General features: G+C 39.0%; 1 protein-coding gene across 3 annotated transcripts in view; it reads left to right on the top strand.

Moving 5' to 3' along the window:
* Nucleotides 1–19,938, top strand: part of DNM3 (dynamin 3) — a 187,063-nt gene that overhangs the window by 35,009 nt on the left and 132,116 nt on the right. For all 3 annotated transcript variants that reach the window (XM_056355522.1, XM_056355520.1, XM_056355519.1), the window contains exons 7-13: nt 643–785; nt 3,946–4,081; nt 6,397–6,464; nt 7,972–8,110; nt 10,012–10,098; nt 12,105–12,175; nt 15,793–15,841. In XM_056355522.1, the coding sequence (XP_056211497.1) occupies nt 643–785; nt 3,946–4,081; nt 6,397–6,464; nt 7,972–8,110; nt 10,012–10,098; nt 12,105–12,175; nt 15,793–15,841 (693 nt within the window). The remainder of the gene's footprint in view (nt 1–642; nt 786–3,945; nt 4,082–6,396; nt 6,465–7,971; nt 8,111–10,011; nt 10,099–12,104; nt 12,176–15,792; nt 15,842–19,938) is intronic.

Here is a 19,938-nt window from a genome sequence, read left to right as displayed (position 1 = left end):
TTTCAGCCAAAAGTTGAGTGTTTAGAAAACAAAGTTCTGTAATCGTGAATATGAGGGCAAAATCTCTTCCCTTTAGTGTGCTTTGTACAAGGGAACAGGAATCATGTGTAGGAGATTTTTTCCCAATGGTCGGAGAGCGCAAAGTAGGTACTCTGTATGTCTACACTTCTCTCCATCTCTGTTCTCAAGGGGCTGTGGATGCTCAGAATCTCTTCCTTGTCCCACATTGCCTTGTGGCTGTAAGGTAGAGGAGTTGTCATGCTGAACAAGTATATGGAGAACTGGGGAAAACAGCCTGAGGAAAACCAGGGAGTGGTAGTGTCAGTGCTGGGTGATGAGAGGTCATTTCAAATTACATATGTAATATGCATAATATTTTTGTGTAACCAAACAAGTATGTAGTAACAGAGCTCAGTGAGTGAGAGGATGCCTTAGGATTTTTTCAAGCTTCCTTATGATGTGTATGCAAAAGGGATATTGTATTGTTCTTTAACAGTCTCCATTGCTTCAAAGATCAAAAGGAACTACACTGGTAATCTAGTACAGGTCATGGCTTCATATGCTTGGCAGTCAGAAGGAAATGGTTTTGCTCCTGCTTTCATCTTTATTAACAGTATAAAAGGACTTTTATTTGCTTTTTAGCAACTTACCAATCATATTCGGGATACCCTGCCAGCCTTCAGAAGCAAACTCCAGAGCCAGCTGCTTTCTATAGAACATGAAGTAGAGGTATACAAAAACTTCAGACCAGAAGATCCAACCAGAAAAACAAAAGCCCTGTTGCAGTGAGTGCCTAGTCTTTTGTCTGCTTTTCAACTTTGTTTGGGTTTGTTGGGTTTGGGATGTTTTTTTTTCTGATTGGTTTAAATTTAAAGATTAGGATACAGTTAAGGATTCTATATGCAAACTCCAAAGAATTCTGTGCTTGATGTTCCAAAACACTTTATTTACTTCACAATTTCAGCAGAGTTTTCCCTAAATTAATTTTAGTAATCCTAGAAAAGAGAGAAAGCAGAGCAGGAAAAGATGGGCAACATAGATGATCAAGGTAGGAACCTGCTTCTGACTGTATAGATGCATTCTTCAGCTTGCCAAAAAGATGATGTCAAGCAAGTGACGGAGATTGTGTTAGAAGTGTAAGATGAGGAGTCTGAAAGGAGAATAGGGGATGCTTTTTTTTCCAATACAAAAACTTGCCTCTCCAAAAGAAGTGAGGATCACAAGATCAAAATTAATCATAGATGGTAGTCCTTCATGTGATGTGCACCGAAGCCACCAAGCTGTTTGCTGCAGGAGCTGATACTAAAAATTTGTGTGCTTTCAGAAAGTAGCTAGGCAAATTCTTGGGATGGGGAAGACATTTAAGGTTGGTATGTACAAAGACAAATTCCTGCTGTATGGAATCCATGAACAGCAATGTGTTGAGGCCAAGAGAGTATTCTGGAGAAATATTACTGTGTACTTGCTCTTTTCTCCTAGGCACTTACTGTTGGTGACTGTCGTGATATGGCTTTTATTCCACTGTACTGACATGGCAGATGTTGACCCTTTTGGGCTCAAGGAGTCATGGATTGAATACTGTTGTTGTCAGAGGAATTGCAATGATTTCTGGAGCTACATTATTGTCATAAGTCCTAAAGTAGAAAGCTTTTTTCACTGCTGAAGTCACTGTCCAGTTTGTCTCATCCACAAAATAAGTCTGTCTGAGACTTTGATAACACTATTTTGAAGTGATAGAACAGAGATGACTGTTTATTGGACTTTGGATCAAGTGAAAGTGGAATCAGAGCCCTTTCTTTATAGTGATTTTAGTTTTAAGGAAAAAGAGCAGTGCCGACATTTCAAGTTGAAGCCCAGTTAGCATCTGCTGCTTTGCTTCATGCAACTTCCTCACTTGGTCTGTTTCCAGGGATGCGTGATACTCAGTATTGTGTACCTTTTCACCTGAAAGGTCTACCATTTTCTCTCTCTCTTTCTCTTTTCCCCCCTCCCCCCCCTTTTTTTTAATTATAGCCCTCTGCAGCCACTTTTTCTATTAATATGCAATTAAAATTTGTTTCAAAGAAGGGGAAGCATCTAAAGGAAGAAAAAGAGAGATGTAGAATGTACTTTCTCTCATATATGACTATTTTCACATTCCTGCTCTGATTTCAAAGGTTTTCAGCCTTTTTTCGTTCTCTGGGATAGATGGTAATAACACTGGACTGTGAAAATACGTACATTTTGGGCAGGATTCATTCTCTCATTAGAAGTCTGGAATTCAGAAGAGAAAATGGTCACCTGAATTAATGACTCTTTCTTGAGGCAGCTGAAGACTGATTTATTTCTTGGTTTTGTAACACCTGTGTCTGAAAGAGTACACATAAGTCTGTCCCTCATGACTTGACTAAAGATATTTTGGTTAAAATAAAAACAGAGGGACATCCTCTTTGACTCTTCCATGACAGTACAACACAGGAGGGTTTTTTCACTCTGTATTTCGTGACTTAACTGCTAGAAACACATGTGAAGTGTTATGAATTGTTAGGTGTTGCTGGTATCTTGTGCTTGTTCTACTATTATAACATGTTCTAAAGGAAAAAGAATTTAATTCCATTTCAGCCTAGGTCATCCTACTTGCTACTTCTCTGCGTAGTTTTTTGTAATTCCTTTGTTCTAAGTGAGTGCTATAGGAGAAATTGACTTTTTTTGTCAGTAAAAATTCTCTTGCTTTCCCTTTGTCTTTTGGAGTGTGGAAAGTAATGTAACTAGAACCCTTTTCTCCGATTCTTGACAACAAGTTCCATAATGCATGTAAGAAAAAAATAAAAAATCTGCCTCACCTCACCCCATAGATGATCTTAAGTTTCTGCAGTCCTCTTCAAAAATTAAGTCTGGGGCCCTACTCTTAGATTCTTTCTATAATTCTGTTAACCTAGCCATCATCTAAGGTTTATGTACAGTTGATATATGCAATGTTACTTTTTGGCAGAATCTGTCATTTCAAATACTTAAACTCCTCCCCTCCCCTCCCCCCCCCCCCCAAAAAAAAAAAAAAAAAAGGAGCTACCCATGAATCTTGCATAACTGGAGGAATTCTCCTGTGTGTTCTTGTAAATGCTCCAGCTGCAGAAGTCTAAGCACAACCAAGCTGGAGCTTGTGGTACTGACAGCTGCCACATTGACGTGCACTGCATCTTGGGCTAGCTTTTTGGCACAGGAAAGTAAGTTCCTTAGCAACCTCTTCCAAATTTTTCAACACTGGATCAGCTTAGTGCCTTGATTCACATCATACTATTGGACTGTATCTTTTGGAAAGATATTAGAACGATCAAAGGGTCATTGTGGAGAAGTCAACTCTCTGCAAATGGTACCTTTTGCCATAAGATTGAAGATTTTTCCTTGTGGTGGTCTGTCCTATTGATCTCTGCAGCTTCTGGAATAGAATCTAAATATGGATGTGCTTTTCTATTAAAGTACAGTAAGTATCGTAACTTAAACTTTTATTTGCTCAATCCTGCTAAAAAGACTTATCACTTTTTCTTGTCCTATAAATAAAAAATTAAAGATTTATGTAATGAATAATGGTAGCATTTACAATTTTGTGATCATTAATAAACATGAATGTGGCCTGGTACCCTGCTGTATTTGTAGCTGACTTTAATATACAGTTTAATAAAAAAGTATTTTTTCTAGAATACATTTATGAAGAGAGAAAATAACATACTAAGCTGTGTCATGTGAGAGAGTAGGGGTGCAGGGGGGTGTATGTAGATATGGGGTTTATGGATTGGCAGCTTGACTGAATGAATTGTTACAGTCACTTACCAATTTCTAAATATGTTTTAATAGGCACTGGTAGTCACATAGTACTGAAATAAGATTTGGTAGTTGACATGCTTAAATGGTTGTTTGTGTGTTTTTTTGTGTTTTTTTTCCTCCCCCCGCCCCCCTTTTGAAATTTAGGATGGTACAACAGTTTTCAGTGGACTTTGAAAAAAGAATCGAAGGATCAGGAGATCAGGTTGATACACTAGAACTTTCAGGAGGTGCCAAAATCAATCGTATTTTCCATGAACGTTTTCCTTTTGAACTAGTGAAGGTATTTATCCATCTTCTTGGTGTGCTTTGTGTTTTATTTATGTATTCTTATGTTCATACTGATAGTAGTAAAGCCAAGATAAGGTCTGACTGGAAGAACATACTCTTAACTGTGGAAAAAATTACATGAAGTTATAATTGAGACATCTGGCTTCATTTCATTTTGAATACTGACACATTCCTATATTCTGAAATGTAGGAATTAAAATATAATTATACTTCCAGGTCTTACTATTTTCCATGCTTTTTAATTGTTTTGTCACAAATGGCGTCTTCCTTCTGGTTAGGTGGGGCAGGCAAAACCACAGTTGGTGAATTAAGTTGTTGTGTTCAAGTAGCTAGTATCTATTAAAATGAGTTATGGAAAATAGCTGTTTTCTGCGTTTTCTGCTTCGTGTATTCAGTGCATTAAATCAAAGCCAGCTTTCAGCCCTACGCTTTCATAGTGGGAGGTGGAGCAGAAGCAAATTTGGTGTTTTGAGATAACATTTCTCCTTTTGATGCATCTCTTCTTGCTTACCCATTCTTTGGGTAACAGTCCCAATGGGGTGTTAGGTAATGAAATCTGGTTTCCTACACTGTGTTCACAGAATGACAGCATGGTCAGGGTTGGAAGGCACCTCTGGAGACCATCTAGTCAACCCCCCACTAAAGCAGGGTCTTCTCCAGCAGGTTGTACAGAGTCACGTCCAGGCAGGTTTGAGCGTCTCCAGAGGAGACCCCATGGCTTCTCTGGGCAGCCAGTGCCAGGGTTCCGTCACCCTCAAGGTGAAGCTCTTCCTCTTATTCCTCTTACTCAGTTTGTGCTCATTGCCCCTTGTCCTGTCGCTGGGCACCAGTGAACAGAGCCTTGCCTCGTCCTCTTGGCACTCGCTCTTAAGATCTTTGTAGATATCGATAAGATCCCCCCTCAGCCTCCTCTTCTTGAGGCTAAACAGGCCTGGCTCCCCCAGCCTTTCCTCATACAGAAGACGCTCCACTCCCCTCATCAGCTTTGTAGCCTTTGCTGGCCCCTCTCCAGCAGTTCCCTGTCTGGAACTGGGGAGCCCAGCACTGCACACAGCGCTCCAGGCGCGGCCTCAGCAGGGCAGAGCAGCGTGGGAGGCTCACCTCCCTCGACCTACTGGCCACGCTCCTCCTCACGCACCCCAGGATCCCACAGGCCTGCTGGCCCACACAGGCACACTGCTGGCCCATGGGCAACTTGCTGCCCACCAGCACTCCCAGGCCCTTCCCCGCAGAGCTGCCTTCCAGCAGGCCAGCCCCCAGAACGTACCGGTGCATGGGGCTGCTCCCCGCCAGGCGCGGGGCCTCACACTCGCCTTGGCTGAACTTCTCTGGGTCCCTCTGCGCCCAGCTCTCCACCCTGCCCTGGTCTCGCTGAACGGCAGCGCAGCCGCCTGGGGCTCCAGCCACTCCTCCGGGTGCCGTATCCCCAGACACCCGGCTGAGGTGCCTCTGCCCCTTCATCCAGGTCATTGATAAATAAGTTGAACAAGACAGGACCCAGTGCTGACCCTGGGGAACACCACTGAATAAGTACATGAGATGTGCATGAATGTTACATGTTCTTTGATATTTTTTTTCTGTCGCTGCAGTGATGTCAGCTTTCCCTCACCATCAACTTTACTGTATCTCGAGTCTCCATTTTTTTTACACTTTTCCATAGCTTGGTTTCTACCTGTTCAACTTCCTTGACATCCCCTAACTTTCAGTTGGGTAAGAGCCATTCAGGGTTGTGGCTGGTTCCGAGGGTTCAGTGAGGTGGGTCAAGTGGCAGCAGTCCAACAAAACAGATGACAGTTGGGCTTAGGTGATGACCCGTTTCATTTGAGACAACACGTAACTTATTGTTCAGCCAGCTGGCTTTCAAGAAAATGAAAGAAAAGCTTTATAAATTAAAAACTGAGGTCACTCCTTTCTTAAATTTGGTTGAAAAACAGTAGGATGGGAAGGGGAGGATAAATAGACCATAATCACAGAAGTTGCACCACTTTAGGAAACCAGGCTTAAAAAAACCAAAAAAGTTGCAACTTTCCAAATACTGTTTCTGGCTTACTCTATTGACTCTACAAAATCATTCCAGCTGTTGGTATATGTGGAATGGAAGGGTACACAGTTTTAAACAGTCCTTACTGCTGCCTGTATCCTTAGTGTTGAAGTGTTCTAAAATACTTATGCTTTGTTTAGTGTAATTAGAAATGAATATTTTGCCAGTTGAATTTGCCTGTCTTCCAGTTATATTGGGAGAGGTAATATTTGGTGTTTTATTAAAACCTTCACCTAAGATGATCTCATATACTTTTGTTCCTTTAGATGGAATTCAATGAGAAGGAACTGCGGAGAGAAATAAGTTATGCCATCAAGAACATACATGGTATCAGGCAAGTGTTCCTGTGTTTTCAAGCCCAGTCACATGACAGACTGGTGTGCTTTTTTTATGCTGTGGAGACGCTGGCTGTTGACTGCTAGACCATGTTACTAATGCACTGCTCTCAGCCGCTGACTATTGTGGTTTGTTTTTTTTTTCTTCCATTCCTTTACACTTCCGTGGAAAGAGTTTTTCAGGTCGCTATTTTGGGCCAAACAGTTGGTTTGCCCAAAGAGGTTTAATTTACCTGGAAATGCTGGAAAATTATTTTTCAGAGAAAATCAATGACTTTTTTTCTGGTAGTGTCTGCAGTTGTGTTAAACTTGTATTCCTAAAAAGTCATAAGTTTTAGAAGGAAAACTTGTGTCTTGATATGGGAAAAAGACTTTCAGCTTGTATTGTAGCAGACTTTTTGTACTATCTTACTCTCCTTTATTCTCAACCGTTTTGTGACATGACAGATATACAAGCAAGCTGGCTGAGGTTTCACCTTGTGGATATCTCTGCAGTATATTATTCGGTTTGGGAAGAGGATGTATTTGGGGTTTGGAATGACCTAATTATTTCACTTTGGAATGATCAGTTTATTTTGGAGGGACACCTTATCGCATGCATACCCGTTTTTTGTTCTTTTGACAGTGGAACAGATTCCAAAAATCTTGGGTGGTTCTTCTGTGTTTGGGTGTTTTTTTGTTTTGTTTTGTAGGGATCCCCCATCCATATCCTCCTACCCACTTGTGAGTATGTAATATCTTTTGAAAGCATTGCTTACTGGCTTTGTTGTCCTTAGTGTTTTGGAATATGTTCTTTGTGTTACTTATACAGTAAATTCTCAAATGGTTGACTGTAGTAGCTGTGGTGCAGTATGTGAACTTTTCTGGCCTTATTGAAGTGTCTTGATGAGCAATTTTAAGTAGTGAACTGATAGATTTGGGCATGTTTTTATAGTTTGCTTTTTTTTAATATAATTTATCTACCAAGATAGACCTTTGCAAGGAGTGTTTGAAAGAGAAGTAAGGTCTATTTGTTTAGAAGTGGTTCTTGTGAGGAGTCTGTTACTCACAGTCCCATATGGAGAATTTCACCGTTGGTCACTGCAGGGTATATGAACCTATGTAACAGAAGCACATCTCCTGTTGCGAGTGAAAAATGCAGCTATAGGATTCTTACGGGTTTGCCATGCAAGTGATTGTGCATGGAGTGCTGCAGCTGCCATTCATTCCTTTGCTAAGGTTTGATGCACTGCTGAAGAGGCTTTACTGCATTATATCAGTACTCTTTAGAGTTCTTGCAGTCATCTTCAAGGAGTAGGACATATTTCTACTTTAATATTCTTAGAATTACATATTTTTTTTAGAGAAAGGAGCAAATTTACTTCTGTGGAAGTCCGTGTAGGGTTTGTTACTACTCAACTCTAAGCCTCTGAAAATGAAAATATGAGCAATTCAAGTAAAAAAAACAAAAAAACTTCCTTGCATAATGTTTTTGTTACTGTCTTACATATTCTTCTGTGTCCACAGAACAGGTTTGTTTACTCCAGATATGGCATTTGAAGCCATTGTTAAAAAACAAATAGTCAAGCTGAAAGGACCTTGCTTAAAAAGTGTGGACCTGGTGATGCAAGAATTAATCAATACTGTCAAGAAGTGCACTAAAAAGGTAACTTGCAGATAGATCTGGTAATGTAAATATAATGTAATGGTATCATAGATAATACAAAGCCTGTCTTGCATTTTACAGTATTATAAGAGTTTTTTGATCTAGTCACTTCATGTACAGAGTAAGACTCTCTAAAGTAATTATGACTTCTGCAAAACAATTTAATGCTGGAAATGTTCGAGTATTTTATTCCTTTGTTTTGTGTGTGTGTGTGTGTATATATATATATATATACACCTTATGAATGGAGTTTTTTGGAGTCAAGAGTTGCCCCCAGTTTTCTTTTCATAAACATGTTGACATTGGTACTGAAAATGGAATGTAGGCAGCAATTCCATGGATGTGTAAATCAACAAAAAAAATATACTTTTAAGTTTTCTTTTCTAATGCTAATAAGTGGAAGGAACAGTGAAGCTTTTCTAGAGTAAAGGCCTTAAATGTGTTCAGAGGCACCTATCAAGGAGAGAAAATTGCTTTTTCTATGTTGAAACTTTACCGGGTAGCACCGCAGTTCTTTGCAGTGTAGTAGGTCCACAACTTTTCTTCTGCTTATTGCATACACAACCCCAAAATGTCTGATCTCCAGCTGTCGAGAAGTTAGAAGTGGAAAGGTAGGAAGACTTAATCTCCCTCATATTTGTACATCCTTGTGTCAGTGTTGATGGATGAGCTTGCTACACAGAAATGTTGAACATTCAAGTGGGAAGAACTGCTGAGCATTGATCTTCCTGATGTGAAAATCAAGATCCTGCAAGTGTAATGAATTAAGAGATAAGTTCATCAAAACTAAACATAGCATTACTATGAGTATTTGGGAGTGGTTTTCCTGAAGTGTGTGCTTGGGTTGGCATATACTCTTAGAATAAACCTCAAACTTCACATCCCCCAGCTGTGGCTAAGGAAACATGTCAGATACATTAATATGAAGCTTTTTTTTCCTCATGCTTTTCACCTTCCTTTGTAGGGAAGTTGTCATCTGTAAATACTGTGACTGGCTTGTCTGGAGCATTGACAACTAACAATTGCTGATTTTCAGTTCTCTTTTCTCCCATTACTCTGTGGTATTCTAGAAGATCCCATTGACTCTTGTAGACTCCTTAACTAACTGGCTACTTTTATGGAGTCACCTTCTGCTCATCTGTCTTTCCCACCATCTCAGAGTGCAGGGTACCCAAATAATAGCAAGTACAGGAGCAGTTCTGGGATGTAAGCACAGGTATGCTGGCATTGTTGAAAATATCCTGTCACATCCTTTGCGTTTTTCCAAATAATGCAAATTTTTTTGTACCGATGAGCAGATAAAGGAGTTATTTCTTAAAATAGGAAAGGGTGACAGTCTTTTTGACAAAGATCATAGAGAAGTGGACTCACTGCAATATTTTGAGTGGAGTTTCCAGTGTTTTTCACTTCTTTCAAAGTTCGGAAAATATGTCAATTGAATGAATTATGCAGATTCTTTTCCAAGCGCTATTGGCCAAATTTACTTTTGTATTTTGCTGGTTTTAAGTATTGTTACTGAGATGTAAAGATACTGCCACAAGGTGGAGCCTTCAAAGAACAAGAAACTTGGAGATTATTTAAAGCACCACTCTGGAATTATGAAAGGCATGGAGAAACCTCACCCCAAGGCTGATAAACTGTGGTTCATATGTCCAGAGTGTCTTTTCCTCAATGTTCCTTGGAGCAAAAACACAGGAACCATCCAAGGGTTTAAGTCTCTCCAGTTTCTCTGGAAAATGACCATTAATAGCAAGTAAGATGTGCTTTGCAGTGTAGTTAACGTTTAGCCCAAGCATTTATAATAATTACCTACTTCCAAAGAAGAAAGCTGGAGGCTCCCCTGTTTATATTCTGCTGAAGCCTCCCTGCAGGTGTAAATTTCTGTTAATTTTGCTTTTCAGTTAGCAACATATCCAAGGTTGTGTGAGGAAACAGAAAGAATTGTTGCTGGCTACATTCGTGAAAGAGAAGAGAAGACCAAGGATCAGGTGAGAATGAATAGGAGATCTAACAGTTTGAGGAAGTGTGTGAAGGAGGAAAGTTCTTGTGTACAAAGTACAGTAAGACAATGAAAGATTTTTCTTCTTTTTTTCCTTTTTTTCTTTTTTTTTTTTTTTTTTTATTTTTTTGCCCTGGTAGGCTGCGTGTTTCAGAGGGGAAAAGAAATTGTTCCTCCACCACTGAGCTTTGACAGAAGGGACTGCAATAGTTACAGAAAATGCTAATCTGGTCTTTCAAGATTAGGATTGATGGCTTAAAGTAGCGTTGGCTTGTTCCTGTGCCACAGTGTGCCATCTTCTTAGCTGTACCACAACAGCTGTTTGTGGGAAATCAATTAATGATTAAACAAATGCACACAGAAATATCCAGCCTTTTTTCTACTTTTTCCCTTTTTTTTTTTTTTTTTTAGCATACCCATCCAATGTTGTAATTGCAGTGAGGCCCACAAGCAATTGTATGGGACTGTTGTGGGAGTGACGAGCTTTCCTTCAAGTTGTTTGTTTTTTTTTAAATTAATTTCAGAGAAACTTGTTCAGAACATTTATCACCCAGCTAAGCACTCCCAATCTAGGAAACCTCAAAGCTTAGATTACATGTGAGAAAATCCACTGGAAGTGGAAACAGGAATTACTGTCTAGAGAGTGCAGAGTGTGACAGTAGGAATATTTGGGGAAGAAGGCAGAGCTCCTAAGTTGTTTTGGACTCCTGGCTCTCTATTCCTGTCCCTGTATGAGCTAGGGAGCTGTACAGCATGTTCTGCTTCTTTTCCTTTAATCTGTGCTGTGAATGTAGTCTTTAAAGTTATTTTTTAAAACTGTATTTTGCTAGGCTTGTTCTTGCAGGGAGTTCTAGTTAGCACACTTGGTTATTTCAAAATTTGGAAAAAGATACAATTTACTTAGAATTATTGAGTATTTTTTTAAATATTATCCCATTCTTCATTGTGTACACATACCTGGCAACTTCCCAGAACAAAGTATAAAATACCAGCTTTCTGTAAATGCCAAGAATTGGTCAAATAGGTTATTGTCACATATTCACATCATTATTTATGCTGTTAGCAGTTATCGTTACTAAATCAAAACATTAGTGAGGATATATTCAGTGGTAAGAGCTAGACCCAAATCCTTACTATCATTTGCTCTGAGTGAGACACCTAGTATCTTCTGGAAATTGTGAAGATTTTGGGAGTGATGCTGTGTTTGAGGAGCTGTGCAGAAATACTTTGAAGAGATTAAATGCTACCATTTGGGAGCAATAGTTTTTTTCCTTGCCTCTTGCTGATAACTGGAAGTCTGAATAGACGGGGGCAAAGGGCAGTCTCACACATGTTCAAGAAGCTGTTTAAGGGTGGGATGAGCTTTCTTTAATACCTTAGCAAGTTCTTTGCCAAGTTAGATTATCAAGTTTAAGTCATATTCCGTCTCCGGGCTATTGAAGGACTGGCAAGTGGTAAGTACACAAACCATTCATTCTGTTATTTCATTGACTAACCCACCTTTCGGGCCAGATGTGTACACCAGAATGGCTGTCTCGTACCTGTGCTATATGGTTTCTGGGCCAGGGCTAACTTACCTATGACTTCTGATTTTAGATTTAAGGTTCAGGTTCCTTGCTGGCTTGGCTGGAATGCTACAAGTAGACAGAATTTTGCTTAACTTGCAAAATGTAGAGCTAGAGTCAATGTTATATGTTATTAAATTCTCTCTGGCCATGTGTGATTGATCTTGATGAAGTGAACAAGGGCCAAGATAGTGAAAAATGAGGTCTGTCAGGAAAAAAATAGGAAGAGGGAGTAGCTGTTCTGTAGTCTCAAGCACACAAACAGAAGTGGTGGGATTTAGAAAATATTGTTGCTTTTGGCTTGAACGATTGAAAGCAATATTCAATAATGCAGAAGACTCAAAAGTTCTGTTCTTTTCTCCCTTCCTTTTCCTCAATCTCTCCCTCGACCTTACCCATCCTTTTTTTTCTCTCCTGTCTCCCCTAATAGGTGCTGCTGCTGATTGATATCCAGGTTTCTTACATCAACACCAACCATGAAGACTTCATTGGCTTTGCAAAGTATGTATATAGAAACTGTGATACAATGACACTGTCAATCTTGGTAGTTTGGGTTTTATTTGTTGTTTGGGTTTTTTTTTTTCAACTGAGTTCAAAACACAAGTCCTGAAGTGTGACAGTGAAGATGCAAGCTGCAAAGTCCCAAACACAGAGGAGCATGTTCTTTCTCATTATACAGTGTTGAACTATGTCCTGCTTTTAGGGGATTCTTTATCCCAGTTCACAAGCCTGGTTTCACTGAAGCTGAAGCTTATGCCTTGGTCTGGAATCACATAGTCTCAGGAAGCAGCTTTGGCAAGCCGAAGCCTTCACTGTATCCATTTTAGGACCACAGAAATGTATAGTATTGGTGGTCTTTCCACATTGTTGCTAACGCATATTTTGGGAGCTGTGATTCCATGTGAAATAGTGTTGCTCAGAGTAATGGATGTCACTGAATTGTGAGTGTGCCTGCTGTTTGGCTGTAGAGAATAATAGTAGCAGAGTGCCCTGCAGGGCCTGGTATGACGTTCTCCTCACTCAATTGAAGAGGCTGTGAGAATATTCTCCAGAATGTTCTCCCTCGGCTTCCAGCAATTTGTGCCTCAGGGACTTCATACCAACACTTTGACACTAGTAAAAACATTAAACATGTCTTCACTCTTTGAAGAATAAATGTTCCTTCAGTCATATTCATGCCATATTTGCCATAATAGTGTTTGGAATCCAACAGGTTTCATCCATGTGGGATGCTGGCAACAGAGTTTGGCATCGCAGTATGTATTATGCTATGGCCTATTCACGCTGTGAAGGAAGGTCTACATCTTTGGCAGCGTGCCTTGAAGGTTTAAAACATGGAGTTCAGTAAGCTGAGAGGGGAGAAGGCAAAGCTGGGTACTGTTGATGTGTTTGGTTTGAGCAACTTTCTCTAGAATTGTTTGCAGGTCCTAGATAACTTTATCAGTTCTCTTGACAAATGGCAGGATGTTGTAGGAATGGTAGCTGGCCTTCCAGAGGTCAAGATAACAACCTGCCTGCTATTTGCTACTTTTCATCCTTTTCTGACAGGAAAAAGCCTGCTAAAAACACTCCATATATATTCGTGGCATGTGTTGTGGCCTTGGGAAGTCACATAGTCCAGCCTCCTGCTCAGAGGAGGGTCAATGCTGAGGTCAGACCAGGTTGCTCAGGGCTTTGTGCAATCAGATCTGGAAAACTTCCAAAACTGGAGATTCTGCAGCCTCTCTATGCAGCTTGCCTTTCCTCACTGTGAAAATATTTTTCTTTGTGTCAAGTTGGAACCTTCCATGTTTCATAGACTCTGATTCTGGAGTGCCAGGTATATCTGGAGCTATTTCAGTATGTCTTTGCCTTGGAAAAATCCCCCTCATAGATGCTGCTGCTGGGGCCCATAGTTAAGTCTGTGGTCCTCGCTGCTCTGCTTTTTCTAAGGAATTGCAATGACCAAGTTCAGTTTCTTGGGGAAGCTCCTTCCTCTTTTGCCACTTGAGATCTAGAAATCCCCAGCTGCTGTGCACAGGGTATAAGCAGATAACAAGTAGCTCTTCGCTTAAGTTCACTGATAAGTTTAAGCAAGTGTTTGTGTAGGTTGAAACTGATGGGGAGTATCTTTGTTGACTTCTGCTCAACTGGAAGAGAAAACTTGCATAACTAAGAACAATTTAAACTGTAAAATATATTATGAGCTTAAAAGTAGAAAATACATATTTTAAACTATAATCATATTGTTATAGCAATTATGTTAGAACCAGAAAATGAAATAATTCTTGGGTAGCATATGGGCTTCTGTAGTATATAAATATCCTGGACTATAGATTCCCCAGATTCCATAGTGTTTCCTTTCTTTTGCTGAGTCTTCTAGCCAGTTGTCTCGTGTCTGCAGTGTTTTATCAGTCCAAGTCCTGTGAACCTTGTTCATAATAATGAAAGCACAAGATACTCCAAACTACCTTGCAGCATTGCAGGGCCTAAGGCAGGCACAGCTGATGTGATTTGACTTGAGAAGGATTTAAGAATGCCAGTGTTTAGAACAACTTTGTGTAGTTATGAAGTTGTGAAATCTTAGAATGTTAATGTTTTCGCATTTAGTGGAATGAGTTGTTAAATGTTGGGATTGGTTTTGTTTCTAGTTGGTGTAACTCAGACACAACTACATGCTTCAATCTATGTAGAGAGTAATTTGCATTTAGAACAATAAATAGAGGACCAATTGTTGGGTTATTTCTAAAAGGCATAGGTTTCTCAGTATGATGTTAGTGGTCTGATTAGCTGTCCTAAGGTCATAAAATAAAATTAAACCCCCAAAACCCCAAACGAAACAAAAAAGAATGTCAATTAGGTTTCCTAAAACCATCTCATGTGTGTTTCTCGAACAACAAATCTGAATTGGTAAGGGGTTGGTGCTGTGTTTTCTGTGTGCATGTTATGTAATCATAATTTATGCACCAAAGCTTATGCAAGTCAGACAATGCACCAGAAAGACACAGTGTTATTTGGTCAAAAGGATCTGGATGATTGAGAGCTCAGCCCAGTGAATAGGCACACGGAATAAACATCCTTGTGGATCTTCTCACAGGCAGCCTGTGGACTGCTGGTTTGACAGAGTGTGGTTCAAAGGGCAGGATCAGGATTGGGACAGGATTGAGTCTGGTGATTCAGCAATTCTTTGGAACAGCAGCTGCGCACAAAACAGTTGCAGGATTGGTCCATAGGCTGTGATCCAAGCCCATATTTCTTTCTTTCTTACTCTTTCAGAGTAGTGTTTGTAGCTGACCTAATATCAATGCCTGGTGGAATGGTATAGTCTGATCCAAAAAACCCCTTCCTGTCACCAGTGGCCACTCTGGTGGTTGAGTAGCCAAAGCCTGCTCTCTGAACACTTTTCTTCCTCTTTCCAGCAATATTTTAATTTTGTGGCCTAACATTTACAAACCACCGCATAATGCAAATGCTTTTAGAATTAATGGAAACTTGCATGGTTTTGAGAAAGGAGTGTGTTTTCTTTCAGGAACTGGGATTACTAGAGTTCAAGAATTGAGCAAAGTATTTTAAATATTGTTTGATTTTAAATAAGCTCTATTCTTATGTGATTCCAGCTTTTTGAACCAGCTTTGTGACAGCTTCATCCATTGGTTATATTTACACCCTCAAAGTGCATATAAGTATTAGAATAATATCCAAAACAAACTGTCAAGGCAAAGCTATTAAGGAGCCTCCAGCAGGGGAGGATTTTGTTGTACTGCACTAAATAACAGAAAAAGCATGCTTTTTGTCTCAGTTGAATATTTATAGAGGCTAATGTTTCCAACGTTACCCACATGAGCCGTATTTTCTCTGTGCTTTTAGTAACCTTTACCAATCCAAGTAGGATTTTGTTACAAAGGAGATGATTAGTGGGAGCTATCGGCTGTCCCTTCTGTCCTAAGCAGGCGTTCCTATACTGGAAGAAAAAGTAGTTGAAATATGCACATATATGCAATGATTTTGCTGTGTTTCTTTGTTACTCTAGCTTTCTGTGCTGGAATCAGAAGTAACTATTACTGCTAAAAATCTATTCCTCCGGAACTGGCTCTAGTTCAAGTTTCTTCAGTATAACTCTTTTCCTCTGCTTCCCTTAGTGCCCAACAAAGAAGCAGTCAGGTTAACAAAAGTGCAGTGGGAAATCAGGTAGGCACCTAACAGAGAATGGATAATGGCATGTGCAAGTTAATCCAAGCTGTTTGGTTTTCTTGGCTGCGTTTATTTGTTTCAAGTGTCATTTACCTTTTCTGCTTCACACATACATAAAATGTGTCATCATTGCCTTGTTTTACTGAATTTTTCAGAGCCAACTGACTTTCATTGTTACCATCATTTATTGTTTAATATTTCTGCTGCTGCTTGCACCGCTGGTTAGTGTCCCCCCTCCCATGTATTGAATCTTTCATGTTATGCATCAGTATATTTTGTCATTAACTGCAAACCTGTGAATTTCAGAATCCAAAATGCTGGTGAGTACTTGCTTGTGTGTGCTTTGTCATAGTTGTTTTACTGGTTCTTATGTGTTCAAAGCTTAATAGCAGTGAAGGGACAATTCAGCAAGCAAAAGTGGATTTGCCTTTACCTCTTGTGAAAACTTTCAGTTGATGACACAAAGATGTTGATTATGTACCATAGGCTTCTCTCAAAGTAAACAAAGAATAACTGGTTGATGGTCTCAGACTAATCAGCATTTTCACTGAGATTCGTTAATGAAACTACTTGTTTATTTTTAACACATAAGAATATGGGATTGATTTTGCAAGATGCTAAGTGCTCCTGAGCTTTGCTTCTTTCTTTGCTTTTGTGTGGGCCAGGGGTGCTCAGTACTTCACAGGATCAGTCGTCTTTTTTATGAGAGATGAAAACAATGAAAATGCTACAACTTTGAGGGCTTCTGCTCACTTAGAGGGTTTTGCAAAGTCTTAAACAGAAAGGAAATATGGAATCAGAGCATACCTTACAAGGAAATGAAAAATTCTAGTAAAAATAAGAGAATGAAATTTTGCATAAATAATTACTGGTATTGAATGTCTTCCCGATGTTTTTATGTGCAATTTGGTCAAATAAAGCTCAGAAGGTGAAAGATCAGGGTTTTCAAATGTGACCACTGAGTTCAGATCCCTCAGGTGATAAACCTGACATTTCAGAAAGTCTCCAATTCTGTTGTTGTTAGTGAGAGTTCTAGCATTTTTTGAAAACTTAGTCATCTTTTTGGGGATAGAAATCCAACCTCTTCCTCCTACCAAGAAACTTCTAGTTATTTCTGAGGCGTTAGTTAAAATAATCCATTAACTTCTTGAATGTGATGGTCCCCCACAGCCTGACCAGCATGAGTGGCATTTTTGATGTAATATATGGTCTGGACTAAAATGAAAAAAGTCGAAAGGTCTAAACACTGAAATGGCTTCAAAGACTAGTGTCTCCCCTCTGAGGAGAGATTTCCTTCTTGTCTAGCTGTGCTGGAACATGTGTCAAACACAACAACCGTCATCACTTTGGAGTGTCCCATAAAAGGAAAATCAACCAACTATTTGACTCTTCAAAAATACACAGATAACATGAATGATTTTTTTAATTAAGTGAATGTTCTCTCTAAAGAACTGGAGAAAAAGCTTGGCGTTTTAAATTAGATGTTAAAACTTAATTACTTTTGGTATAAAGGACTTTGCTGAACCTTTTATTTTAAAGATAATAAAGAGATGTTTATAAGTTAATTGTTTGGAGTTGAAAAGAATGAGAAAGTGTTTCTGAAATAAAACTTCATTTTTGCAATTTGCTATTTCAGGGAACCAATCTACCGCCTTCAAGGCAAATTGTACGAGCTAAGTTCTGTAAGCTTTATTGTTGCTTTTTCATTTAGCTTCTCAGAGGGCAAAGTTTGTCTCTAACTCATTGGTTTGTGAAATACTTGCTACTAAACTATTTAATGTTAAACTGTCTTGTCTGTAACACTTCCTCAACAAAGTATAATTGCAGTTCATCACTTAACTGCTACTAACCTGCTGTTACAAGTATGAACTAGTATAACTTAAAATGTTGTAGAAAACTTTGAGTAAAATTAATATTTTTATAATTTACTGAGTTTCTCAAACTAAAATGACTAATTGGTTTATTCTGTTGGTTTATTTTATTATATAACTGGAAAGCAGTTTTTATCTGATGTGAGTGCCTCTATTCATAGTAACCTCTTTTTGAAAGGTGGGCAAATAAGTTTCTGGTAACCGAAAGGAAGCATTAGCTCTTGCGTAAATGAACATGCTGTTTATGGGTACAGGTACTGTTCTTGGTATTTTGTTTATGTAAAGAATTACTTCTGGTAGAAAATTTAAAGCCTTTTTAGCATTCTTTTCATAGCACCAGGAAGATCAATGTATCATGGACAGTCTTTTTCTAACCCTTCCACCTCATGAGTAAATAAATACGTGAATGCCTTTAATATTACTAATTAGAATTAATTGTCTAAACAGCGGTTAATTTTATAACAAGTTACTCCTGGTTCAGTGATGGTTAGGTGTAAGTAGTAAATCTCTGTATCATGTACATTCTTTGATAATATCTATGATGAAAACATATACATTTTTCCAGTTTGTTGCCATACCATCGAATTCTTCAGTAATCATTTCAAGCAAACTTATACTAAACTTACCTTGAATAAAGGAAAAAGGTCTAGGCAGCACTGATTCTAACAGCAGTTGAATTGAATCCCTCGGGAGGTGAAGATCATTAAGTTTTCCCAAAATAGTGGGATGCTCATTTGCAGTCTGTTGCTTTTCTTTTTTGTAGCGTGCTTTGAACTGGAATGATGCAGATAACTATTAACTATGTCTGTGTATCTCAGAAGCAAGATGAATGCAATGATATTGCATTTTTGAAAGAAGTGTAATACCAATTCCTCTTAACATGTTTTTGCTTCTTTTTCCTCTACTACTAATTTATCCTCTCACGCTTAATCTTTGGCCTTTTTTGTTTGTCTTTTCTTTGCTACCGCCTGAGGTTTTGACCTGACTCCACAAAGTTTCTTTTTAAGCCACAGGTTAGTCTGTCTTCTAATTTGCTTGAAATAATCAGTGTAATGCTTGGTTTTACACAGCACACTAGCAAGATCTGGTTCCTGAAAGCTGACCCACTCTTAACTGTTGTGTATTTTGTGCGTTGAGATTTGTTTTGGTGACTAAAATTTAGTGTTGAAAGCTCTCCTTGATGATAAAGTTTGAAGATGAAGGTGTCATTGCTCCATGTGCCCAACTGATACTCTGTGTGTGAGAATGCAAGGTACTCAAATTATAGAGGATTATATGTAATGTACGTGAAATTCTCTTTTGTGTTTTGCTCCTGTGGCAAAATCTGCTGTGGTGCTTGAAGTAGCCCCTGTAATTAGAGGTGGGGCTTAGTCTGAACTATGAGTTTCAAGTCACTGTCCAAATAATTTGGAGGTTTGGGTCTGAAGGCTTTGTTTGACCTGCCTCTTCTACAATCTTACGCCAGCCATCTGATTCACTTGTTATGGACACAAGTAGCATTCAGACCCCATCAGCTGGCCTGAACTATAGTGCTAATAAGTAACTTTTTCCCTAGTAACCCATTATTTCTTTTTTCTTTTTAATCTTCCTTTGTAGCATACTTTGCTGCTTCTTCAGATATACTTAAATCCTGTTACCTTGCATGAGCCAGAAAAAAACGTTTCCATTTCTAGCTACTTGCTTAAAAAATAATTCTATAAACATGTGCCCTAGTCAGTGAGGTGGTGGTGAAAAATCATGACAAGGCTGTGCTGTTAGAAATGGCAGTGTTTCTGTAGAAGAGGTGGCACCTGTGGACAACCACATAATGCTAAATTTTGAAATATCCTTGAATGAGACATGCTGCTGTTGAATCTTATCAAGATTCAACCTTATCAAGAACTTAGCAAGCTGAACCTTATCAAGACTAGAGAAGCATTGCTGTTCTAAATGGCCATTAACTATACTTATTTTTTAGGTTAAGATTCCTTCATGATTGACTTGATCACCTCAACCTTTGTTTAACTACATGTGGAAACATGTTTCAATTTTTCACTCGGAGTGCTTTATTTCAGTAAAGACTAAATTTTTCTTTATATTAGATGTGTTTAGGACTTAGGCCACTGTTATTGTGTCTTAGTTATGTGATATATTGTGCAGTGATTTTTTGGGGAAGCAATGTCACAAGATCTTGGTTGTGTCCAATATCAGAACAGATCTGATCACTTTATGCTCTGACATTTG

This window comes from Falco biarmicus, chromosome 11 (assembly GCF_023638135.1).
Source record: "Falco biarmicus isolate bFalBia1 chromosome 11, bFalBia1.pri, whole genome shotgun sequence".
Classification (NCBI taxonomy): domain Eukaryota; kingdom Metazoa; phylum Chordata; class Aves; order Falconiformes; family Falconidae; genus Falco; species Falco biarmicus.
Note: the sequence above shows the minus strand (reverse complement) of the source record. Positions and strands in the feature narration are given on the sequence as shown.